This window comes from Felis catus, chromosome C2 (assembly GCF_018350175.1).
Source record: "Felis catus isolate Fca126 chromosome C2, F.catus_Fca126_mat1.0, whole genome shotgun sequence".
NCBI classification, from domain to species: Eukaryota; Metazoa; Chordata; class Mammalia; order Carnivora; family Felidae; genus Felis; species Felis catus.
Window position 1 is genome coordinate 83,023,206 of NC_058376.1, and position 24,065 is coordinate 83,047,270.

The 24,065-nt window shown below is 40.9% G+C and overlaps 1 protein-coding gene, 1 long non-coding RNA gene and 1 pseudogene across 4 annotated transcripts in view; 1 reads left to right on the forward strand and 2 right to left on the reverse strand.

Moving 5' to 3' along the window:
- LOC109503542 overlaps positions 1 to 24,065 on the forward strand; it is a 50,264-nt gene that overhangs the window by 14,021 nt on the left and 12,178 nt on the right. For all 3 annotated transcript variants that reach the window (XR_006585211.1, XR_006585210.1, XR_002162603.3), the window contains exon 4: positions 23,765 to 23,827. This is a non-coding gene — a long non-coding RNA (uncharacterized LOC109503542). The remainder of the gene's footprint in view (positions 1 to 23,764; positions 23,828 to 24,065) is intronic.
- Positions 6,706 to 14,204, reverse strand: HTR3E (5-hydroxytryptamine receptor 3E). The gene is made up of 8 exons (XM_003991865.3): positions 14,138 to 14,204; positions 12,013 to 12,179; positions 9,256 to 9,365; positions 8,917 to 9,086; positions 8,432 to 8,592; positions 7,882 to 8,086; positions 7,495 to 7,710; positions 6,706 to 7,366 (listed from the first exon to the last, which is right to left on the reverse strand). Exons 1-8 carry the CDS (start codon positions 14,202 to 14,204, stop codon positions 7,137 to 7,139), a joined length of 1,326 nt encoding a protein of 441 aa, XP_003991914.2. The 3' UTR covers positions 6,706 to 7,136.
- Positions 22,470 to 22,538, reverse strand: LOC111556430 (annotated as a pseudogene).

Here is a 24,065-nt window from a genome sequence, read left to right on the forward strand (position 1 = left end):
GCTATGAACATTTCTGTACAGGTCTTTGTGTGGACATATGTTTTTATTTATCTTGGTCACCTACCTTGGAGTAGAATTGTTGGGTCATATGGTAACTCTAGGTTAACATTTTGAGGATCCATCAAACCATTTTCCAAAGAGGCTACACCATTTTACATTCCCATCAACAAAGTATTCAGTTTCAAAGTTTCATAGTCAAAGGTTTCAATTTCTCCATGTCCTCACCAATACTTGTTATTATTATTATGTGTGCTGCTGAAGTGAGCACACCAATACTTGTTATTGTCTTCTTAATTGTAGCCATCCTTTTTAGTGTGAAGTGATATGTTATTGTGATTTTGATTTGTATTTTCCTAATGACTAAGACACTGAGCATCTTTTCATGTGTTTATTGGCCACTTATATATCTGTTTTGATAAAATCTTTTATGCACATTCTCTTGTCTATTTTAAAAAATTGATCATCTACCTATTGTTGAATTCTAAGAATTCTTTATGTATTCTGGATACAAGTCCTTTGTCAGATATATGACCTTCAAATATTTTTCACCCATCTGTGGGTTTTTTTCCCCACTTTTAAAAAAGATTTTATTTACTTGAAAAGATTTTTTTGATGTTTATTTTAATTTTGAGAGAGAGAGAGCGTGAGCAGGGGAGGGGAAGAGAGAGAGACACACACAGAATCTGAAGCAGGCTTCAGGCTCTGAGCTGTCAGCACAGAGCCTGATGCAGGGCTTGAACTCTTGCACCGTGAGATCATGACCTGAGTCCAAGTTGGACACTTAACCAACTGAGCCACCCATGCACCCCTTAAGATTTTATTTTTAAGTAATCTCTTTCCCTGATGTGGGGCTCAAACCCACAACCCTGAGATTGAGTCACATGCTCCACTGACTGAGCCAGCCAGGTACCCCTCCCACTTTTTTTTCTTTTTAAAATTATTTTAGAGAGTGAGGGAGGGTGGGGGTGGAGGGGTAAGAGAGGGGCAGAGGGAGAAAGAGAAAGGATCTTAAGCAGACTCTGGGCTCAAGGAAGAGCCTAATGCAGGGCTCAATACCACGACCCTGGGATCATGACCTGAGCTGAAATCAAGAGTCAGGCATTCAACACACTGAGTACCCGGTTGCCCTGCCTCTCCCACTTTCTTGATGGTTTCTTTAAGCACAAAAGTTTTAAATTCTGATGAAGTCCAATTTATCTACCTTTTATCATTTGTGCTTTTATTATTGTATCTAAGAAACCATTAACCAACCCAAGATCATGAAGATTTACTCCTATGTTTTTTTCTAAGAGTTTTAGCTTTTATATCGAGGTGTGTGATCTACTTGAAGTTAATTTTTGCATTTGGTGTGATTTGCGGATCCAAAGGCATTATTTTGCATATTGAAATCTAGTTATCATACTGCCATTTGCTGGAAAAGTTAGTCTTTTTCCATATTGAATTGTCTTGTTCCCTTTGTAAAAAATGAATTAATCATAAATGTTTATGAACTCTCAATTCTATATCATTGATCTATATGTCTATTCTTATGTCAGCAAAACACTATCTTGATTATTGTGGCTTGTAATAAGTTTTGAAATCAGGAAGTGTAGGACTACCAACTGTGCTCTCTTCCATGATTATTTGAGTTATTCTTTAAGTATATTTTTAAAATTAATTTATTTATTTTTGAGAAGGAGAGAGAGAGAGAGAGAGAAACAGCAAGGGAGGGGCAGAGAGTGGGGGACAGAGGGTCTGAAGCAGGCTCTGTGATGACAGCAGAGAGCCCGGTTCGGGGCTCGAACTCACAAACTGTGAGATCATGACCTGAGCTGAAGTCAGACGCTTCACCAACTGAGCCACTTGGGCTCCCCGATTTTGGTGATTCTGAGTCTCTTGCATATCCATATGAATTTTAGAATTAGCTAGTCAATTTCTGCAAAAAAAGGCAGCTAGAACTTTGATAGGGACTGTGTTGAATCTATAGGTTAATTTGGTAAATATTGCCATCTTCACAATATTAAGTTTTCCAAATGTAGAACATGATATGTGTTTCCATTTATTTACATCTTCTTTAATTTTTTTCAGCAGTTTTGTAGTTTCCAGTATACAAGTCTTGTACTTCTTTTGTTAAGTTTATTCCTAAATGTCTTATATTTTATGATTCCTAATTTTAATTTCAGGTTGTTTATTGTAAATATGTATAAATTAATGCTTCTTGTATATTGATTTTGCATCCTCTAATCTTGCTGAACTCATTTACAGTTATATCTCATTTTATTGCACTTTATCACACTTCACAGATATTTTGTTTTTACAAATTGAAGGTTTGTAAAAGGCCCCGAATAGCCAAAGTAATTTTGAAGAAGAAGACCAAAGCAGGAGGCATCACAATCCCAGACTTTAGCCTCTACTACAAAGCTGTAATCATCAAGACAGCATGGTATTGGCACAAAAACAGACACATAGACCAATGGAGTAGAATAGAAACCCCAGAACTAGACCCACAAACATATGGCCAACTAATCTTTGACAAAGTAGGAAAGAATATCCAATGGAAAAAAGATAGTCTCTTTAACAAATGATGCTGGGAGAACTGGACAGCAACATGCAGAAGATTGAAACTAGACCACTTTCTCACACCATTCACAAAAATAAACTCAAAATGGATAAAGGACCTGAATGTGAGACAGGAAACCACCAAAACCCTAGAGGAGAAAGCAGGAAAAGACCTCTCTGACCTCAGCCACAGCAATTTCTTACTTGACACATCTCCAAAGGCAAGGGAATTAAAAGCAAAAATGAACTACTGGGACCTTATGAAGATAAAAAGCTTCTGCACAGCAAAGGAAACAACCAACAAAACTAAAAGGCAATCAGTGGAATGGGAAAAGATATTTGCAAATGACATATCGGACAAAGGGCTAGTATCCAAAATCTATAAAGAGCTCACCAAATTCCCCACCCGAAAAACAAATAACCCAGTGAAGAAATGGGCAGAAAACATGAATAGACACTTCTCTAAAGAAGACATCCGGATGGCCAACAGGCACATGAAAAGATGTTCAGCGTCGCTCCTTATCAGGGAAATACAAATCAAAACCACACTCAGGTATCACCTCACACCAGTCAGAGTGGCTAAAATGAACAAATCAGGAGACATAGATGCTGGAGAGGATGTGGAGAAACGGGAACCCTCTTGCACTGTTGGTGGGAATGCAAATTGGTGCATCCACTCTGGAAAACAGTGTGGAGGTTCCTCAAAAATTTAAAAATAGACTTACCCTATGACCCAGCAATAGCACTGCTAGGGATTTACCCAAGGGATACAGGAGTGCTGATGCATAAGGGAACTTGTACCCCAATGTTTATAGCAGCACTCTCAACAATAGCCAAATTATGGAAAGAGCCTAAATGTCCATCAACTGATGAATGGATAAAGAAATTGTGGTTTATATACACAATGGAATAGTACGTGGCAATGAGAAAGAATGAAATATGGCCTTTTGTAGCAACGTGGATGGAACTGGAGAGTGTGATGCTATGTGAAATAAGCCATACAGAGAAAGACAGATACCATATGTGTTCACTCTTATGTGGATCCTGAGAAACTTAACAGAAACCCATGGGGGAGGGGAAGGAAAAAAAAAAAGGAGGTTAGAGTGGGAGAGAGCCAAAGCATAAGAGACTGTTAAAAACTGAGAACAAACTGAGGGTTGATGGGGGGTGGGAGGGTGGGGAGGGTGGGTGATGGGTATTGAGGAGGGCACCTGTTGGGATGAGCACTGGGTGTTGTATGGAAACCAATTTGACAATAAACTTCATATATTGAAAAAAAATTGAAGGTTTGTGGCAGCCCTGCATCAAGCAAGTCTATCAACACTATTTTCTTTTTTTTATTAAAAAAATTATTTTAATGTTTATTTATTTTTTGAGAGAGAGAGGGAGACTGCAAGTGGGGAGGGGCAGAGAGAGAGGGAGGGACAGAATCAGAAGCAGGCTCCAGGCTCTGAGCTGTCAGCACAGAGCCTATGCAGGGCTCAAACCCACAGACCATGAGATCATGACCTGAGCTGAATTTGGACACTCAACCAACTGAGCCACCCAGGCACCCCAAATCAACACCATTTTCAAACAGCATTTGCTCATTTCATGGCTCTGTGTCACATTTTGGTAATTCTCTCAATATTTCAAGCTTTTTTATTATATTTTTTATGGTGATCTGTGATTAGTGATCTTTGATGTTGATGTTATAATTAGTGATCTTTGATGTTGTGGGTGCCACAAACTGTGCCCATATAAGATGGCAAACTTAATAAATGTGTGTGTTCCACCAACTGGCTATTCCCCCATCTTTCTCCCTTTCCTCAGTCTTCCCTATTATGTCAGACACGACAATATTGAAATTAGGCCAGTTAATAACCCTACAATGGCTTCTAAGTGTTCAAGTGAAAGGAAGAGTCACACGTCTCTCACTTTAGACCAAAAGCTAGAAATGATTCAGCTTAGTGAGGAAGGCATGTCAATAGCGGAGACTTGCCAAAATCTGGGCCTTTTGCACCAGTTGTTCAAATTGTGAATGCAAAGGAAAAGTGCTTAAAGGAAATTAAAAGTGCTACTCCAGTGAATACATGAATGATAAGAAAGTAAAACAGCCTTATTGCTGATATGGAGCAAGTTTAGTGGTCTGGATAGAAGATCAAATCAGCCACAGCATTCCTTTAAGCCAAAGCCTAATCCAGAGCAAGCCCCTAACTCTCCTCAATTCTATGCAGCCTGAGAGAGGTGAGGAGGCTGCAGCAGAAAAGTGTGAGGCTGGCAGAGGTTGCTTCATGATGTTTAAGGAAAGAAGACGTCTCCATAACATAAACATATAAGGTGAAGCAGCAAGTACTGATGTAAAAGCTGCAGTAAGTTATCCAGAAGATCTAGCTAAGATAATTAATGAAGGTGACTACACTAAACAGCATGTTCTCAAGGTAGAGGAAACAACATCATATTGGAAGAAGATGCTATCTAGGACTCTCATGGCTAGAGAGGAAAAGTCAATGCCTGGCTTCAAAGAATAGACTGACTCTCTTATTAGAGGCCAATGCAGCTGGTGACTTTAAGTTGAGGCCAATGCTCATTTACCATTCCAAAAATCCTAGGGCCTTTAAGAATTATGCTAAATTTACTGTACTTGTGCTCTGTAAATGGAAAAACAAAGCCTGGATGACAGCACATCTATTTATCTATTATGGTTTACTGAATGTTTTAAGCCCACCCTTGAGACCTACTGCTCAGAAAACAATATTTCTTTCAAAATGTTACTGCTCATTGATAATACATGTGGTCATCCAAGAGCTCTAATGAGATTGATATTGTATTCTTGCCTGGTAACACAACATCCATTCTTCAGCCCATGGATCAAAGACTAACTTTGACTTTCAAGCCATATTATTTAAGAGATACATCTCATAAAGCTATAGCTGCTATGGAAATGATTGCTCTGATGGATCTGGGCAAAGTAAATAGAAAACCTTCAGGAAAGAATTCACCATTCTAGATGCCATTAAGAATATTTGTGATTCATGGGAAGAGGTCAAAATACATTACTTCCTAACAACAGTTTGAAAGAGGTTGATTCCAACACTTATGGTTGACATTGTGGGGTTCAAGACTTCAGTGGAGGAAGTAACTGCAGGTGTAGTGGAAATAGCAAGAGAACTAGAATTAGAAGTGGAGCCTGAAGATGGGACTAAATTGCTGTGATCTCATGATATAACAACTGATGAGGAGTTGCTTCTTACTAATGAGCAGAGAAAGTGTTTTCTTGAAATGGAATCTACTGCTGGTGAAGATGCTGTGAAGATTGTGGAGATGACAACAAAGAATTTAGAATATTACATAAACTCAGGATTTGAGAGGACTGACTCCAGTTTTGAAAGAAGTTCCACTGGGGGCTAAATGCTATCAAACAGTATCGTGTGCTACCGAGAAATTGTTGTGAAAGGAAGAGTCAATTGATGTGGCAACCTTCATTATTGTCTTTAAGAAATTGCCGCATCTATCACAGCCTTCAGCAACCACCACCCCGAGCAGTCAGCAGCCCTCAACTTGGAGGCAAGACCCTCCAAAGCCAAAAGATTACAACTTGCTGAAAGCTGAGGGTGGTTAGCATTTTTTAGTAATGAAGTATTTTTATTTTTTTAAATGTTTATTTATCTGTTTTGAAAGAGAGAGAGAGAGTGTGTGAGTGAGGGGAGGGGCAGAGAGGGAGGGAGAGAGAGAAATCCCAAGCAGGCTCCGGGCTGTCAGCACAGAGCCTGATGCAGAGCTTGAACCCACTAACCATGAGATCGTGACCTGAGCCAAAATCAAGAGTCGAATGCTCAACTGGCTGAACCACCCAGGTGCACCAGCAATAAAGTATTTTTAAATTAAAGTATGTACATGTTTTTTAGATATAATGCTGTTCCACACTCAGTAGACTACAATATAGTGTAAACATAACTTTTATATCTACTGGGAAACCAAAAAATTCATTGACTCATTTTATTGTGACATTTGCTTCATTGTGGTGGTCTGGAACCTAACCTGCAATATCTCTGCAGAGCTCCTGTACAATAATGAAAAAGATGAATAAAAGAGTCTACAAGTAAGACATATGTCTTTAAAAATGTCCAAGAAAATTAAAACTTTCCAGACAGGACAACTGTCACGTTGGACTTGAAGGTAAGAGGATCGTCCGTTGTGAGATCAAAATGCTATCACAGGCAGAGGGATGCACAAGTGATATTTTGAAACTATCAGTTATGAATAGTTAAGTTTCTACCTCAAAACATGACAAAGAACCAGAGGTCTCTGAAGAATGATTTATTGGGACAAGTAAGGAAGCAGAGGAGGTGGGACTGCTATGCAGAAGACATAAGGGGATCGTAGAACTTCATGAGAGGACTAAGGGGAGCCAACAGAATACAGATACAAGAGGAAAATGTCTAGAGTTGGGTTGAGACTGATCAGTGGGGCTGGATTGAGATGCATGGAATGCAGCAGGGAATGGGTCATCTTTGGGCTGCGATAGTCGATACTCAACAAAGGGCAAAGACCTGGCTGGTCTCTGGAAGCCAGAAGCAGCTCTGGGTGGGATCTGCAGGAGCAAATAGATATCATGCCTAGGTGTTCCAGAGGACGATGACTGTGACCACGGAGGTGGTCATGAAGAGCAGGTAGAGGCGGAAGAGCAGGGTGTCCATCATGTGGCTGAACTGCACCCACAGGTTGACCAAGTGCTGCTTCTGAGTCTCATCTTCCTGCTGGGCCTTTGTTGACCCAGGACACCCATTTAACTCTGTCTCTCTGGGACCTGGCATCTTCCCCACTAACTCCACTGGCTCCTTCACACCTACAGAGAGATAGAGACTCAGCATAGGCCATGAAGTTCACCTGGGGTGGAAGGAATAGGGAAGGAGATAGGAACAGATAAATGGCTATGTGGGAAGAGGAAATGTGGGCAGTGCTGAATCTCCTTACCAGGGAGGTGGGCAGGGGGGAGGCCCATGGCTTTATTTCTCTTCTGGAGTGCAGTGGGGCAGCACTTTGTTGGGCTGGTGCAGTAGAGGATCAGAGAATGGAGCCACTGAGGCATGGGTGGGGGCTGGCTGGTAGCCAGGTGCAGCAAATAGGTGATGAAAATGGTCTCCAGCAGGCTGACCACCATCAGGGACAGACACAGGGCAAAGTAGACACCTGCAGGGAAGGTAGGCCTACATGTGGGTCAGAGGCACCACCTAGGGCTTCTCTCTTCCAATCCCACCCTGGCAGGCTTAGGGCCTCATTTTCCCAGTATATCTCTCTCCCTTGAGCTAGTTCAGTCAATCCTCCCCACCCTTATTTTCCCTAAGGCTGGAGATGCCATACTGATGAGGGGGGTGCCATTGGTGGGTAGTAACTCATTCATCATGAGCAGGAAGACATTGTAGCCCAGCAGAAGGGTTATCTTGAATGGGGCACGATTTCCACTTTCTGCTGGCAGGTAGAAGCTGAGGGCATCGATGGCAACCAGAAAGCCACTGGGCACCAGAAGGTTTATGATGTAGAGTCTGGGCCTGCGCCTGATGGCCACCTTGGGGGAGGAAAGAAAGGGAAGTGGATAAGGGATTTGGAAGCTGCCAGGAATAGTAGTGATTGTTTATGTCTCTGCCTTCCTTTTTGGTCTGATATCACCCTGAGATATATAGCTGTGTAGAATGCAGCTTCATAAATAAGTATAGAGACTGCCAGTGACAAGTTAGGCCAGAGCAGTGAGCTTTAGGAAAAAGAATGTGGCTGGGCAGCCAAGAAGAAAGGTTTGAGTCTGGCAGAAGTAAAACTGAGAAACCCTGAAACTTGAGAAATACCCATTTGGTGGAGATTCTAGGCAAGGGTAGAAGCAAGAAAGAAAGGAAAAATCAAGGACCTCTGAACTCACGTAGAACATGATCTGATCGTATAGGCTGGTGCCCACAGACATCTTTGGGGTGGCCTTGTTGATGCCTAGGAGCTCCCACTCTCCATGGGTTTGAACGATATCCCGGGATGTGTCTGCTATTTCCCACACTTCTTTCTCCATGCCCAGCAACATATTCTCCACTGAAAGGGAGATCCAGATCATTTCCCAAGGATACGGTTTCCTGTTGATTCAACTACATTCTCTTTTTTCATCTTCATTCAACATGTATTTTTGAGTACCTACTATTATGGCAGAAAGTTTGCAAGAGCTAGGAATGGTAATCAACAAGACAGGCTTGGATTTTCCCTTTATGGAAAATATTTAAACATCCATAAGAGCCCTAATTTTTGCTCTACCCATACACCTTAGTCACCATTTATTCATAATTTCTTTGTATTTTATTTTCTGTTGTTTAATCGGTTGCTCTCATTCACCCACATCCCTGAGCCCCCACAGCAACTTACCTGTGTAAAGGAATGAACTAAAGGTGAGGGTGCAGTTCTGCTGGTCAAAAGGGAAGTAGAAGATGTCCAGGTTACAGATGCTGGTCACCTTCATGGGTTTCTTATATCTGATGCGACCTTCATTACTCACATATGCTGTGAGGCCTTTTGGGGTCTTATCCACATTCATGCTGTAAGAGAGATGAAGTGGGATGCGGGTGCTTTGTTTTTCTTTTTACCTTTCTGATTATTTCTCATCCATCTAATACCACTTTTAGTGTCTCCAATGGCAGATTGTAAATTCTACTGATTCCAGAAAATGGGGCTTCCCTCTGGCTATTCCCAGCCCTTAATACGTACAACTCAATGATGAAAATGTCTGGGAGCCATAGGTTCTTGGTTGCCACACTGATCTTCGTGATGCCCTCACACTCCTCTGGTTTCCATCTGATAAATGGGTTATCCCAGACCTAGAGCCCAGGTGGAGGAGAGGTGAGAGAGCCTGATAGAGATTAAGGCTATTTTTTTCTGTCCTTTGATGTTTCTTAAAAAAAGTTATGAAATATTTCAAGCACATAAAAAAGTATATAAAATAATAAACAGGTTTCTATCACTCAACTTTGTGGAGTCAATATTTTGATAAATTTACTTTGGCTTTTTTTTTTTTTTAAGAAATAAGAATTACAAATAGACTTGAAGCTCTCTGTGTTCATTTCTTCATAAACTTTGATTCCTCTCTTTTTCCATTTCTGTGAGAAATTACTGGTGATTAGAGAAACACTATTTTTTCTTCAGTAGGAATGAGATTTAGAGCTGAAAGATCAGTAACTTAGCCTCTCTGAGCTAGAATTTCCTTAGTGTAAAATAAGGGGATTAGTAGGTATCAAATGAAATAAAGCATATCAATGAATTTTGAAACTGTAATGTTCATAGGTATTATGAATTAGTATCTAGCATGCCTGCAACTGTCTCCCAGACCCCTTTCACCAGTCTTTATTGCAAGGAGACCTTGGACAAGCTCTTGGGTTCTTTGAAGCAAGAGACTTCATGGTCTTCCTTTTGTTGGCAGGTGCCAGGCACCACCCTCTCTTGTCTTTGGGATGACCTTTCCAAACCCTCTTTTCCAAGTCTGGCAACCTTCTTTGGGAACCGTTTTCAAGGATTGTCCAATTCTGGGTGGGCTTGTCTAGTCTCAGGGTACTTTCAACAGCAACTGCAGTTTGTAGAACCACAGCCAGAACGGAAGGGAGGCTCTATGCACATTAAATAAAACTTTATACTAGATCGGTGCTTCTCAAGTCTTGCTTTGCATATAAAACACCTGGGGATCATATTGAACTGTATAGATTCTGATTCAATAGGTGGTGTGACTAACTCATCCTGATTTGCCCAGCATTTTGCTGGTTTTAGCATTGAAAATTCCATGTCCTGAGAATTCCTCAGTCTTGGGTATGCTGGGATGGTTGGTTACACTGGGTGGGACCCAAGATTATGTGCATTTCTAGGTTTCCAGGTGGTGCAATCAATTGGTGCTGCCCATCTGGGAACTGCACTTTGAGAGCAAGATTAGGTGATTATTAGTATTATTCCCCTCCTCTCTCCTTCTCTTTAACCAAGCTTTTCAAATTGGAAACTTAATTCATTTACTTTCATTTTTTCCCCTCTTGTTTTCCTATTAATACACTTAAGATACAAAATTTCCACTGAGTTATACTTTGGCTATATTCATAGATTTTCATGTGTAGGCTCTTTGTTTCTAATTATTTTGCAATTTCTATTTAATTGTCTTATTTTTACTTTAGCCCAAAGTATTTGGAAGCTTAATTTTTGGGGGAAGTTTAGTTTTAAATTCCCAAGAAATAAGGCTTTCTGGGGGGAGGGCTGTCTTTTCCCAGTTAGTTTCATTTTCTTGTATCGTGATCAGATTGTGGTCTAGATAATTTCTGCTTTTTTGAGTTTGTTGAGATCTTCGTCAGTGTGGGAAAATATTGCATCAGAAAAGATTATGCATTTTCGTTGGTACAAAGTTTGATGTTTATTAAATCAAGTTTCCTAATTGTGCTGTTAAAAATCACAATGTTTTTTATTCTTTTTCTACTTGATTTTTGAAACCAGTATATTGAAGCCTCTCACCATGATTGTAGATTTTTCCATTTCTCCCTCATGTGTTTCAAAGATATGTTGTTAGGTACATAAAGGTCATAATTATATCTTTGTTTAAAATCCTCTCTGAATGTAAATGAAGGGAGAGAATAAACGGTATTAGCCATACCATTTCCAGCCACAGGAATGATGACAAGAGCTGTAGATGTTCATCCTGCCAAAAGAATTTCCTGTTTCTAGTATGACGTGGGTAAGAAGTCTGTCCATCCCTCCCACTCCCCTTTTTTTTTTAAGTTTATTTATTTTGGAGATAGAAAAAGAGTGAGTGCCTGCGAGCGGGGGGGTGGGGGGGGTGGGGGGGGGAGCGGGGAGGGACAGAGAAAGTGGGAGAGAGAGGATTCCAAGAAGGCTCTGCACTGATAGTACAGAACCAGACACCAGCCTTGAACCCACAAACCGTGAGATCATGACCTGAGCCAAAATCAAAAGTCCACAGCCTAACCAACTGAGCCACCCAGGTGCCCCTCCTACTCCTCATTTTTGTTTACCAACTCCCAATGTATGTAAAAGTGGTGCTGTGATCAAGGTCAACATGTAGGTCAAGGACAAAAGCTTAATTGAAACAGCTTAATTGAAAAGCTTAATTCTCCCATGTGTGGGAGAATTCACAACAGGGCTGGATTAGAGTAGTGCTTCTCAATCCTGGCTGTATCTTACAATCACTTGAGGAGCTTAAAACTACTGAAGTCTAGGTTCCATCCAATCAGAATCTCTGGGAGTGGAGACTGAACAGTGGTATATGGCCAGGGTAGAGAATCACTGGGTGAGAAAGAAAAGAAATTCTCTTCTATGTGCTGTTGCACCACATCCTGTTAAACCAGACAGAGCTTCTTTGAGATCCCCACTGGGCAAATGACATTTAGCAGTGATGGAGGAAGGTGCAATGTGGACAAGAGCTTTTGGGGTTCCCTTGCCAGGTTGGGAAAAAATTAAGGGCTAGGGGTCAGCACTCACCACATCTAGGATGGCAGACATAGTAAAGGAGATGTTGACTAGGGTGGGGATGCTGAAGTTGGTGACTGGACGGAAGGCCTTCCGCTCAAACACTGAATCCAGAACAGTGGGATACCCTCCATGCTGGCCGAACCCTGAGCAGTTGATGATGAAAGTACTGCCCCTTCCTGTAGAAGACATAGAATGTGTGAGGAGAGGGAGAGAACTCTCCTGTTGCCTATGTGAGAGGGCTCTATGATAGGATCTTGGGGGTAGTCTGTGATAACAACGATAGCTAAGATTTACTGAGCATTGATTATGTGCCAGGTATACTCTAAGCCCTTCAGAGGAAGTGCCTCACTTAATCCTCCCAAGCCCCTATCAAGGAGAAATTATTTTTGTCCTTATGTAATAAATGAGTCAACTGAGATCCAGTAAGAGGAATTAAATCCCTGAGGTCAAATATATAAGAGGCAAAAACTGGACTTGCTCTGAACCCTGGTTTGTTTGATGATGCTGTAGTATATTCCCCCAATGATGAGATGGAGACTGGGAAAGGAGGATCACCAAGAGGATCACCAGATGCTGGGTGCCTCCCTCCAAGGCCAGGGAGGATGGGTTGGGCTGGAAGGCAAATGATGGAAGCTAATGTGGTAAGCTGAGTTAGGGCTCTGGCTGCCCTTTTAATGTTTCTGTTTCCATGCAAATCATGCCCAAATCTATATGCAAACTGCCCCTGGGACAGTGATAGCCATCAGATAGGATTCCATTCCCAGGACCCCAAAGAGAACACACTGATTTCACCTTCACTGCCCCAAACTTCCTTCTTCCTATTTTGCTGCTCAACCTCTATCACTTTTCCAGTTTGAGGATTTTGAAGTGTTGCCTTCCCCTTTTTTCTACCCTCTCTAATTGTAGCGATTTGTTAGAGGAACAACAGCCTGGAATGAGAGAGATTGTTGTATGCTAAGGACATCAAGCCTTATCCATTCCCAAAGTCACAGTGCTGTCCAGACAAATCCTTGGATCATTCTATGAACAATGAATATTCATTTGTTGATCATGGCCAGTGAGTGGCCAGAGGAGCATCTCTAGTGTTCTCTACTGAGTAGTTAGTACAATTTGTTCCTCTTCCTTATACTGACCTCTAAAGCTGACTCTGGTTTAGCCCTACCTATGCTCTCTTATCCAGAAGTTATATGACAACCTAAGGGGGAGAGACGACATTTATTGATACCTATCATATGCCAGGCAGGCACTATGCTACTAACTTTCTCTCATTGAATCCTCACAACTCTGCAAGACATGCCCTATTTTACAGATGAAGAAACTGGAGCTCAGGGAAGTCAAGCAATTTGCCCAAGGTTGCATAAGGTGCAAAGTGAGGGACCAAGATTCAAACCCAGGTCTGTCTGTCTCCAAATCCCATGTTCTTTCCACTATACTATATTAACTTCCTGAAAGAGAAGCATACTCTATTTTCACTCTCCATTTGCTACCCTCTGGCATCTTACCTAACCTAAAGCTCTTGGATCCTGAAGGTGGATGGGGAAGTTATGGCTAAAAGTGAGCACCTTGCTACAATGGAGTGGGTTTCATAGCTGCAGAGAAAAAGAATTATACCTGTGTGTAGAAGGATGGATAGACATTAAGTCTAAATAGAAGAGAAGACAATTAGGGATGGGTCCTGGGAAGAAAAATAGTTCCTGTATGATACATCACTGGAAAGATATATATTTTTTAGTTTATTTTTGAAAGAGAGAGAAGAGGGAGAGAGAGGGGAAGAGAGAGGGGGGGGGCAGAAGATGGCAGAGAAAGAGGCAGAGAGAGAGGGAGAGAGAGAATTGCAAGCAGGCTCTGCACGGACAGCACAAAGCCCAATGCGGGGCTCGAACTCATGAACTTTGAGATCATAACCTGAGCCAAAATCAAGAGTCATTAACTGACTGAGCCACCCAGGTGCCCCTGGAAGGATATTTTCTGTCTTCCAGAGAAGGAAAGTCTATTCAGGCATTATTATAACAAAGTTATGAAATAACAATACCCATTTTAGATCATCTCTGGGAGTTGGAAATTTGAAAGAAGTTTCTAGGTGTTCAGCTAGAGAGAGTCTCTGCCTCTTTCCCTGTTGTTGCCCTTTTCTTACCTTGAATTAGAAGACCGAGAGCAAGGAATAAGAGGAATCTCTCTTTGTGGAACCAGCTTCCTTCCATCTTCTTTGTCTAAATTCTTCTCCAGGAGTGTACCAGCACCGAGGAATCCCTAGATTAAAGGAGCACAGGCCACACCTAGAGTCTGATTTTGAATACTGATGGCATTAGTTGACCACTGACATTTGTTACCTTCCTGAAAAGAGAGTTCTGGTTGTCTTGTTCTTGCCCATGCTGGAGGTTCCATTTGCTCTTAAGACTTTCTCATATATTTCACTACAATGTGTATGGTTGTGGATTAGTTGATATGTATTACATTAAGACCTTTGTGTGATCTCTCAGTCTGAAGAGTCATCTCTTCAATTCTGGAAAATTCTCAGCCATTTAAAAAGATTATATTCTACCTTTTCTCTTATTAGACTTATGTTGGATTGTTTCCTTTTTTAACCTCTCATATTAGTTTCCTACTGCTGTTGTAACAAATCATAAACTTAGTTGGCTTTAAAAAATCACAGATTTACAGGGGCACCTGAGTGGCTCAGTTGGTTGAGCGTCTGACTTTGGCTCAGGTCATGATCTCATGGTTTGTGGGTTCAAGCCCCGTGTCAGGCTCTGTGCTGACAGTTCAGAGCCTGGGACCTGCTTTAGATTCTGTGTCTCCCCCTCTGTGTCTGCCCGTCCATTGCTCACATTCTGTCTCTCTCTCAAAAATAAGACATTTTTTAAAAATTTAAGAAGCACAAACTTATTATTTTACAGTTCTGTAGGCCAGAAGTCTGAAATGAGTCTCACTGGGCTAAAATCAATGTTTTGCTAGGGCTGCATCCCTTCTGGAGTCTCTATGAGCAAATTCATTATCTTTTCCAGTTTTAGAGGCTGCCTGCATTTCGTGGTTCATGGTCCCATTTTTCCATCTTTGAAGCCAGCAACATTGGCAAGTCTTTCTCACACTACCATCTCTGCTTCTCATGCTCTTCTCTCCTCTTCCACTTTTAAGAACCCCTGTGAGTGGCGCCCGGGTGGCTCAGTCGGTTAAGCGTCCGAGCTCAGGTCACGACCTCCCGGTCCGTGAGTTCGAGCCCCGCGTCGGGCTCTGGGCTGATGGCTCAGAGCCTGGAGCCTGCTTCTGATTCTGTGTCTCCCTCTCTCTCTGCCCCTACCCGTTCATGCTCTGTCTCTCTCTGTCTCAAAAATAAATAAACGTTAAAAAAATAAATAAATGGCACAAAAACAGACACATAGACCAATGGAATAGAATAGAAACCACAGAACTAGACCCACAAACGTATGGCCAACTCATCTTTGACAAAGCAGGAAAGAACATCCAATGGAAAAAAGACAGCCTCTTTAACAAATGGTGCTGGGAGAACTGGACAGCAACATGCAGAAGGTTGAAACTAGACCACTTTCTCACACCATTCACAAAAATAAACTCAAAATGGATAAAGGACCTAAATGTGAGACAGGAAACCATCAAAACCTTAGAGGAGAAAGCAGGAAAAGACCTCTCTGACCTCAGCCGTAGCAATCTCTTACTCGACACATCCCCAAAGGCAAGGGAATTAAAAGCAAAAGTGAATTACTGGGACCTTATGAAGATAAAAAGCTTCTGCACAGCAAAGGAAACAACCAACAAAACTAAAAGGCAACCAACGGAATGGGAAAAGATATTCGCAAATGACATATCGGACAAAGGGCTAGTATCCAAAATCTATAAAGAGCTCACCAAACTCCCCACCCGAAAAACAAATAACCCAGTGAAGAAATGGGCAGAAAACATGAATAGACACTTCTCTAAAGAAGACATCCGGATGGCCAACAGGCACATGAAAAGATGTTCAGCGTCGCTCCTTATCAGGGAAATACAAATCAAAACCACACTCAGGTATCACCTCACGCCAGTCAGAGTGGCCAAAATGAACAAATCAGGAGACTATAGATGCTGGAGAGGATGTGGAGAAACGGGAACCCTCTTGCACTGTTGGTGGGAATGCAAATTGGTGCAGCCACTCTGGAAAACAGTGTGGAGGTTCCTCAGAAAATTAAAAATAGACCTACCCTATGACCCAGCAATAGCACTGCTAGGGATTTATCCAAGGGATACAGGAGTACTGATGCATAGGGCCACTTGTACCCCAATGTTCATAGCAGCACTCTCAACAATAGCCAAATTATGGAAAGAGCCTAAATGTCCATCAACTGATGAATGGATAAAGAAATTGTGGTTTATATACACAATGGAATATTACGTGGCAATGAGAAAAAATGAAATATGGCCTTTTGTAGCAATGTGGATGGAACTGGACAGTGTGATGCTAAGTGAAATAAGCCATACAGAGAAAGACAGATACCATATGGTTTCACTCTTATGTGGATCCTGAGAAACTTAACAGGAACCCATGGGGGAGGGGAAGGAAAAAAAAAAAAGAGGTTAGAGTGGGAGAGAGCCAAAGCATAAGAGACTGTTAAAAACTGAGAACAAACTGAGGGTTGATGGGGGGTGGGAGGGAGGAGAGGGTGGGTGATGGGTATTGAGGAGGGCACCTTTTGGGATGAGCACTGCGTGTTGTATGGAAACCAATTTGTCAATAAATTTCATATATAAAAAAATAAATAAATAAAAATAAATAATTATAAAAAAAAAAAAAAAAGAACCCCTGTGATTACAGTGGGCCCACCTGGATAATCCAGGACACTCTCCCTATCTCAGGGTTAGCCAATTAGCCAATTTAATTCCATCTGTGACCTTAATTCCCCCTTTTCTGTAGAACATATCCACAGGTGCCAGCGATTAGGATGTGGACATCCTTGGAGGATGATTTTTCTGCCTAACATATCCCTCTTTCATATTTTGCACCTCTTTATCTGTGTCCCTAGTAATTTCTTTCACACTACTTTCCAGGTAACAGATTTCCCTCTCTATTGTATTTGTTTTTTAATTTTATTTTTTTAAATGTTTATTTATTTTTGAGAGAGAGAAAGAGAGCATGAGCAGGGGAGGGGCAGAGAGAGGGGGTGACACAGAATCCGAAGCAGGCCCCAGGCTCCGAGCTGTCGGCACAGAGCCGGACGTGGGCTTGTACTCACGAACCAGAGATCATGACCTGAGCTGAAGTCGGACACTTAGCCGAGAGACGCCCAGGCATCCTTCTCTATTGTATTTAAACTATTCTCTAATTTTCCACTGAGTTTTCAATTTCAGTGACATATATTTTGTTTCTGTAAGTTGTTTCTGGTTCTTTTAAGAAACCAATCTATTTGGTTCTTTTCTCTCTTTCTCTGCCTCCTTCTTCCTTCCTTCCTTTCTCTCTCCCCTTTCCTTCTTCCCTCCCTCCCTTCCTCCCTTTCTAAAAAAATTTTTTTAAACATTTTTATTTATTTTTGAGAGACAGAGACAGAGCATGAGCAGGGGAGGGGCAGAGAGGGAGACACAGAATCTGAGGCAGGCTCCAGGCTCTGAGCTGTCAGCACAGATCCCAATGTGGGACTTGAACCCAGGAACTGCAAGATCATGACCTGAGCCAAAGTCGGATGCTTAACCAACTGAGCTACCCAGGCACCCCTCTTCCTTCCTTCCTTCCTTCCTTCCTTCCTTCCTTCCTTCCTTCCTTCCTTCCTTCCTTCCTTCCTCTTTCTCTTTCTTTCTTTCTTTCTTTCTTTCTTTCTTTCTTTCTTTCTTTCTTTCTTTCTTTCTTTCTTTCTTTCTTTCTTTTCTTTCTTATACTGTTCTTCATTGTGGCTTCTGATATTTCTTTAATCTTTTATTATTTGGAACTGCTAAAGAAAAACCAAAATGGAGACCACAGTTTGAATATACTCCTAGACCAAAAACTCATAATCATGCAACCAAAACCTGAAACTGTCCTGCTTCCCCCAGATGCTTACTCTGACCTTAAACAAAAGTTAAGATTTCTTCATGTCAGCATGACCTTAAAGCCTCTTAGCCATGGGGTGCCGGATGGCTCAGTTGGTGGAGCATGGAACTCTTGATCTTGGGGTGGTGAGTTCAAGCCCCACATTGGGCATAGAGCTTACTTAAAAAAAATAAGAAGCTTCATAGCTAATCAGCTACAGAGTAAACTTGCAATAAAAGAGAATGTAAGTTTCTAGTAACCAATCCACAATAGAAAATGCACTTCTGCATTTATGCTTTATAAACTGAGCTGTAATTGCTGAGAGTTGAGTTTCTTAACCACTTTGGTGGTTTGTTCAGTTTGTTCCTTGCTCAGTATAATATGCATATCAACTAGAGCTCTCTGAATTTCTTTTGACAGAATATATTTATTTTATGTTTCCTTTCAGATTGTTTTATTACATCTAGTTCTTGGTATGCTAACAATTTTGCTGACTTTGTCTCATGAGGTTTATTTCCTTATATGATTTGTTAACTCTTTTGATTGGAAACTCATCTTTAGTAGGAGGTTACTTCAGTGGGAGCTTCATGTGCTTGGGTCGCAAATTTTCCCTACAAAGAAATTTGTCATTTGCCTCTGCCATAGCCTTTGGATTTTAACCAAGTCTAGTCACTGTGTGTGTGTGTGTGTGTGTGTGTGTGTGTGTGTGTGTGTGTTTCAATTTTTAAAAATCTTACATCATATGTGTGGATGGTGTAAATTCAGACTCAATACCAGTATGTGACACAGGCTTAGTGTTTCAATTCCTTCCTGGCCTCAAGTCTTTGGCTACATTTTGTACTCTGAGATAGAGGGATTAGTGGATGGCCAGCTCAGAGACATGTCAGTCTGCAGTCTACTTGCTAATGATGTCAGAAGACAAATGATAAAAATCTCATTTGGGGGAAAAAAAGGTAAGAATTAAATTTTAAATGTGTCTTAAATTTTTTTTATTAAAAATATTTTTTAAATGCTTATTTATTTTTGAGAGACAGAAAGAGACAGAGCACAAGCAGGGGAGGAGCAGAGAGAGAAGGAGACACAGAATCTGAAGTAGGCTTCAGGCTCTGAGATGTCAGCACAGATCCTGATGTGGGGCTTGAACCCACAAACTATGAGATCATGACCTGAGCCAAAATTAGAGGCTTAACTGACTGAGCCACCCAGGTGCTCTGTGTCTTAAATTTTTAAAAAAATTTTATTTAATTATTTTGAGAGAATGAGAGAGAGAGAGAGTGTGTGTGTGTGTGTGTGAGGAGGGGAAGGGCAGAGAGGGAGAGAGAGAATCCCAAGCAGGCTCCACACCATCAGCACAGAGCCCAACTTGGGGCTCAATCCTACAGACTGTGAGATCATGACACAAGCCGAAGTCAAGAGTCAGATGCTCAACTGAGTCACCCAGGCGCCTCTTCTCCTTCCTTACATTTGTTGGTATTCAACTCTTTTGGTCATTTATGTTTATCTCCAATTGGCTTAATTTTCCTACCTAATGGAAAAGATAAAAATCTCTTCCCCAAGGATGACTCGTTCTCTTTATATGTATTCTATTCTGAATATATCAGGACATTATGGTGGGAAGAGTATTGACTTTAGAATTGGAAGACATGGATTCAAATCCTGGCTCCATCACACGCCAACTATTTCATTCTGGGAGAAGTTTAATTCCTGAGTATTTGATCTCATCTTCAAAGCGGGGATAATAATGTCCACTTTATAGGTTTTGGATGGTGATTTAAAGAGATGGCATTTGAAAAAAGTTAGTTCAGGGGCGCCTGGGTGGCGCAGTCGGTTAAGCGTCCGACTTCAACCAGGTCACAATCTCGCGGTCCGTGAGTTCAAGTCCCGCGTCAGGCTCTGGGCTGATGGCTCAGAGCCTGGAGCCTGTTTCCGATTCTGTGTCTCCCTCTCTCTCTGCCCCTTCCCCGTTCATGCTCTGTCTCTCTCTGTCCCAAAAATAAATAAACGTTGAAAAAAGTTAGTTCAGTGCTGGGTATTTCCTAGGTACTGAGTAGATGTTCTCCATCCTCATTCTGGCATTATTCTCAAGCACTCACTTATTCTGGCCATTAGCTTTCCTTCACTGTTCTTACAAGTTCATGCTACTCTTTTGTTTGTGTTCTTGTTTCTGAGTTCCTTCTTCTCTTGTTTGCATTAATGTACAGGAGTATTTTATCTGTAAAGCACTAGGGGCACAGTGCACAGAGTCCAAGAGATTCCTAGCAGCCTATTAAATGGTTGAGGTTTGGGGAAAGGTTATTGGCTCCAAAATATAAAAAGAAAATTGAAAAAATAAAAATTAATAAATATTTAGTTAAGTGTCAAATAATATGAACATTGTTGGTAGCCTATTGAACTCTTACGTTGTTATAAGTAGGCCCCCAAGTGTTTACCCATAATTCTAGAAGGCAGAAAGTTCTGAAAATAAAATAAATATATTTTTTTGTTAGTTTGGGGTGAACTGATTTGGCACCACAACATAACCTGAACTAATATGAAGCTGTTTATGATCTATGTTTATTCCTCTTAGTGTGAATATTCATACTTTTTTTTTCTGCAGAAATAGAGATGTGTTTGATTATGAATGCTGTCCCAAGCCCCTGTGGAAGAATTATGTAATATATGGTATATGCAATGTATTCTCATTCTAAGATCTAAGAAGTTCTGAATTCCAACAGCATATCTGCCCAAGAGAATTAGATCAAGGATTTCATTCTCATGTAAATAATATGTGATATAGGAGTGAGTTTTCATATGTTTACTATAGTGTGTGTGTGTGTGTGTGTGTGTGTGTGTGTGTGTGTGTGATTCTATCATTAAGTGAGATGCTATAAGTATCTCACAGTGGAGGGTGAGGGAAAAGGCAAGAGAACCAGCAGGAGCATGAGCAAGCATGGCCAGTACCCTTAAGAAAATCACATTCTTTTAAAAGGACTTCTGACTAATAAGTACATAAGGGGCTCCTGGGTGGCTCAGTCAGTTAAGCGTCCAACTTCTGCTCAGGTAATGATCTCAAGGTTTGTAGGTTGAGCCCCGCATCGGGCTCCACACTGTCAGTGCAGAGCCTGCTTGGGATTCTCTTTCTCTCCCCCTCCCTGACTCACACTTTCTCTCTCTTTCAAAATAAATAAATAAGCTTAAAAAAATAAAAAAAGATGCTCAACATCCATAGTCATCAGAGAAATGCAAATTGAGACCACAATGAGATACCATTTTATATCTTCTAGAATGGTTACAATAAATAAGGCACATAACCAATGTGTGTGAGGACATGGAGAAGCTGAGAACCTTACACACAGTGAGAATGTAAAATGGTAAAATTACTTTGAAAAACAGTTTAAAATTTCCCCAAAAAGCTAAAGATAAAATTATTAGACTACCTAGCAATTCCATTCCTAGGCAGTTGCTCAAGAGAGATTAAAGCATATCCACAGAAAGACTTGCACATGGATGTTCATAGAAAGATTATTCATAATAGCCAAAATTTGGAAACAGCCTAAATTTCCATCAACAGTAAATGGATAGATAAATGTGATATCCATATGATGAACTACTATTCACAGTCAAAGGAGATAAACTATGGACACATGCTACGTCATGAATGAATCTCAAAAACACCGTGTTCAGTTCAAGAAGCCAAACACAATAGACTATATACTGTATCGTTCCATTTATGTGAAATGTTTAGGAAAGGCAAATCTATACATGCATAAAGTGATTGGTTTTCTGGGTCTGAGTGTGGAACATGGTTTAGCTGTAAATGGATGTGAGGCATTTTATTGGATGAAAATGTTCTAAAGCTGGGGCGCCTGGGTGGCGCAGTCGGTTAAGAGTCTGACTTCAGCCAGGTCACGATCTCACGGTCTGTGAGTTCGAGCCCCGTGTTGGGCTCTGGGCTGATGGCTCAGAGCCTGGAGCCTGTTTCCGATTCTGTGTCTCCCTCTCTCTCTGCCCCTCCCCCGTTCATGCTCTGTCTCTCTCTGTCCCAAAAATAAATAAACGTTGAAAAAAAAAATTAAAAAAAAAAAAAAAGAAAAAAAAAAGAAAATGTTCTAAAGCTGACTTACAGTAATGGTTATACTATGGTGAAGTTTACTAACAATCACTGAATTGTACACTTGAAATAGGTGAATTTTATGGTATATAAAATACCTCAATAAAGTGTTTTTTTTTTAAGTGGCTCTTAGCCAAAGAGATATAAGCAATTAAAAGCTACAAGGTCTTTCCTTAAACCCTCTAGCCTCAGTTTCCTAATCTGCAAAATATTCTCTTTCAAAAAAAAAAAAATTTTTTTTTTTTTTTTAAAGTAGGCTTCATGTCCAACCCGGAGACCAATGTAGGGCTTGAACTCAAGATCCTGAGATCAAGACCTGAGCTGAAATCAGGAGTCGGACACATAAGTGAGTGAGCCACATAGGTGCCCCCCAGTCTGCAAAATATTCTTGCTCAGGGGCCAGGCTAATCTTCTCTGTATAATTCCAGTTTTTTAAAAAAAATTTAATATTTATTCATTTTTGAGAGAGAGAGAGAGAGAGAGAGAGAGCGCGTGTGAGCAGGGGGAGGGGCAGAGAGAGAGGGAGACACAGAATCTGAAGCAGGCTCCAGGCTGTCAGCACAGAGCCTGAAGCAGGGTTCGAACCCACAAACTGCGAGATTATGACTTGAGCCAAAGTCAGATGTTCAACCAACTGAGACACCCAGGTGCCCCTCCGGTTTTAATATATATGCCGCCAGAGCAAGTACAAAATATTCTTAATAATAGTACCTACCTCAGGGCACCTGGGTGGCTCAGTCGGCTAAGCGTCTGACTTTGGCTCAGGTCATGACCTCACAGTTCATGAGTTCAAGCCCCGCATTGGGCTCTGGGCTGACAGCTCAGAGCCTGGAGCCTGCTTTGGATTCTGTGTCTCCCTCTCTCTCCTCCTTTTCTTCTTCTCACACGCTCTCTCAAAAATAAACATCAAAAAATTTAAAAAAAATAGTACCTACCTCTCCAAGTTAGTGTGATGATTAAATGAGATAAGCTTGTGATGCATTTAGCACAATTCCTGGCACAAAGTAAGCAATAAAGATTAGCTGTTGAAAAAGTTTTGTGTTTTTTAAAATTTTTTAAATGTTATTTATTTATTTATTTATTTATTTATTTATTTATTTATTTATTTATTTATTTATTTTTGAGAGACAGAGCATGAGTGGGGAAGGGGCAGAGAGAGAAGGAGACACAGAATCCGAAGCAGGCTTCAGGCTCTGAGCTGTCAGTGCAGAGCCCGAAATGGGGCTCAATCTCTTGAACCACGAGATCATGACCTGAGGTGAAGTCGGCCATTTAACCAACTGAGCCACCCAAGCACGCCGAAAAAGTTTTGTGTTTTAATGGAAAATTATGCATCACATATAGCACACCCTTCAGGGCTCTCTGATTCTAGCTGTGTTTCTTGACTTTCAGCAATTTTATCACTCTTGAAAGTTGTAGATTGCTGAAACATAGGTGAATTTTGTCCTGTCTGGTAAAAATGCAACTAACTTCCTTCCTCCTTGTGGAAAAATTAATTTTGTCTCTCCTTACAACTCATCTCACCACCCCTTTATTCCATATAAATTTGTGTTCTTTTGATTTTTCCTTTGAACTAGTTATAACATCCGCTTGGTTCCCTCATATAAGGAAAATAAAAATCTTAGCACATGTTCATTTTTATATCTGTATGAAATTCATGATTTTCCTTTTTTCCAAAGTTATCTTTTATCAGTTTTGGAAGTTCCACCAAGATGCCCAGGGGATTCACCTTACAGAGCCAGGTAACATTCATCAGTCTCACGGGTGGCATAAATCTGGGCACATCTTTTCTTGGCTTCCAGAAGTAAATCCAAAGAGTCAATAGTATTTTTGTGACTCTCTGTTTTTCCAAATTTTAATTTTGTTTTCAATTTGTTTTAGCTGGTAAATTATTCTCAATTGGAAATTTGGTTTTATGGTCTGACCATTTGATGATTTCTGTAAATGGATTAATGCTTTATAGATATCTTGTCCCTGTTG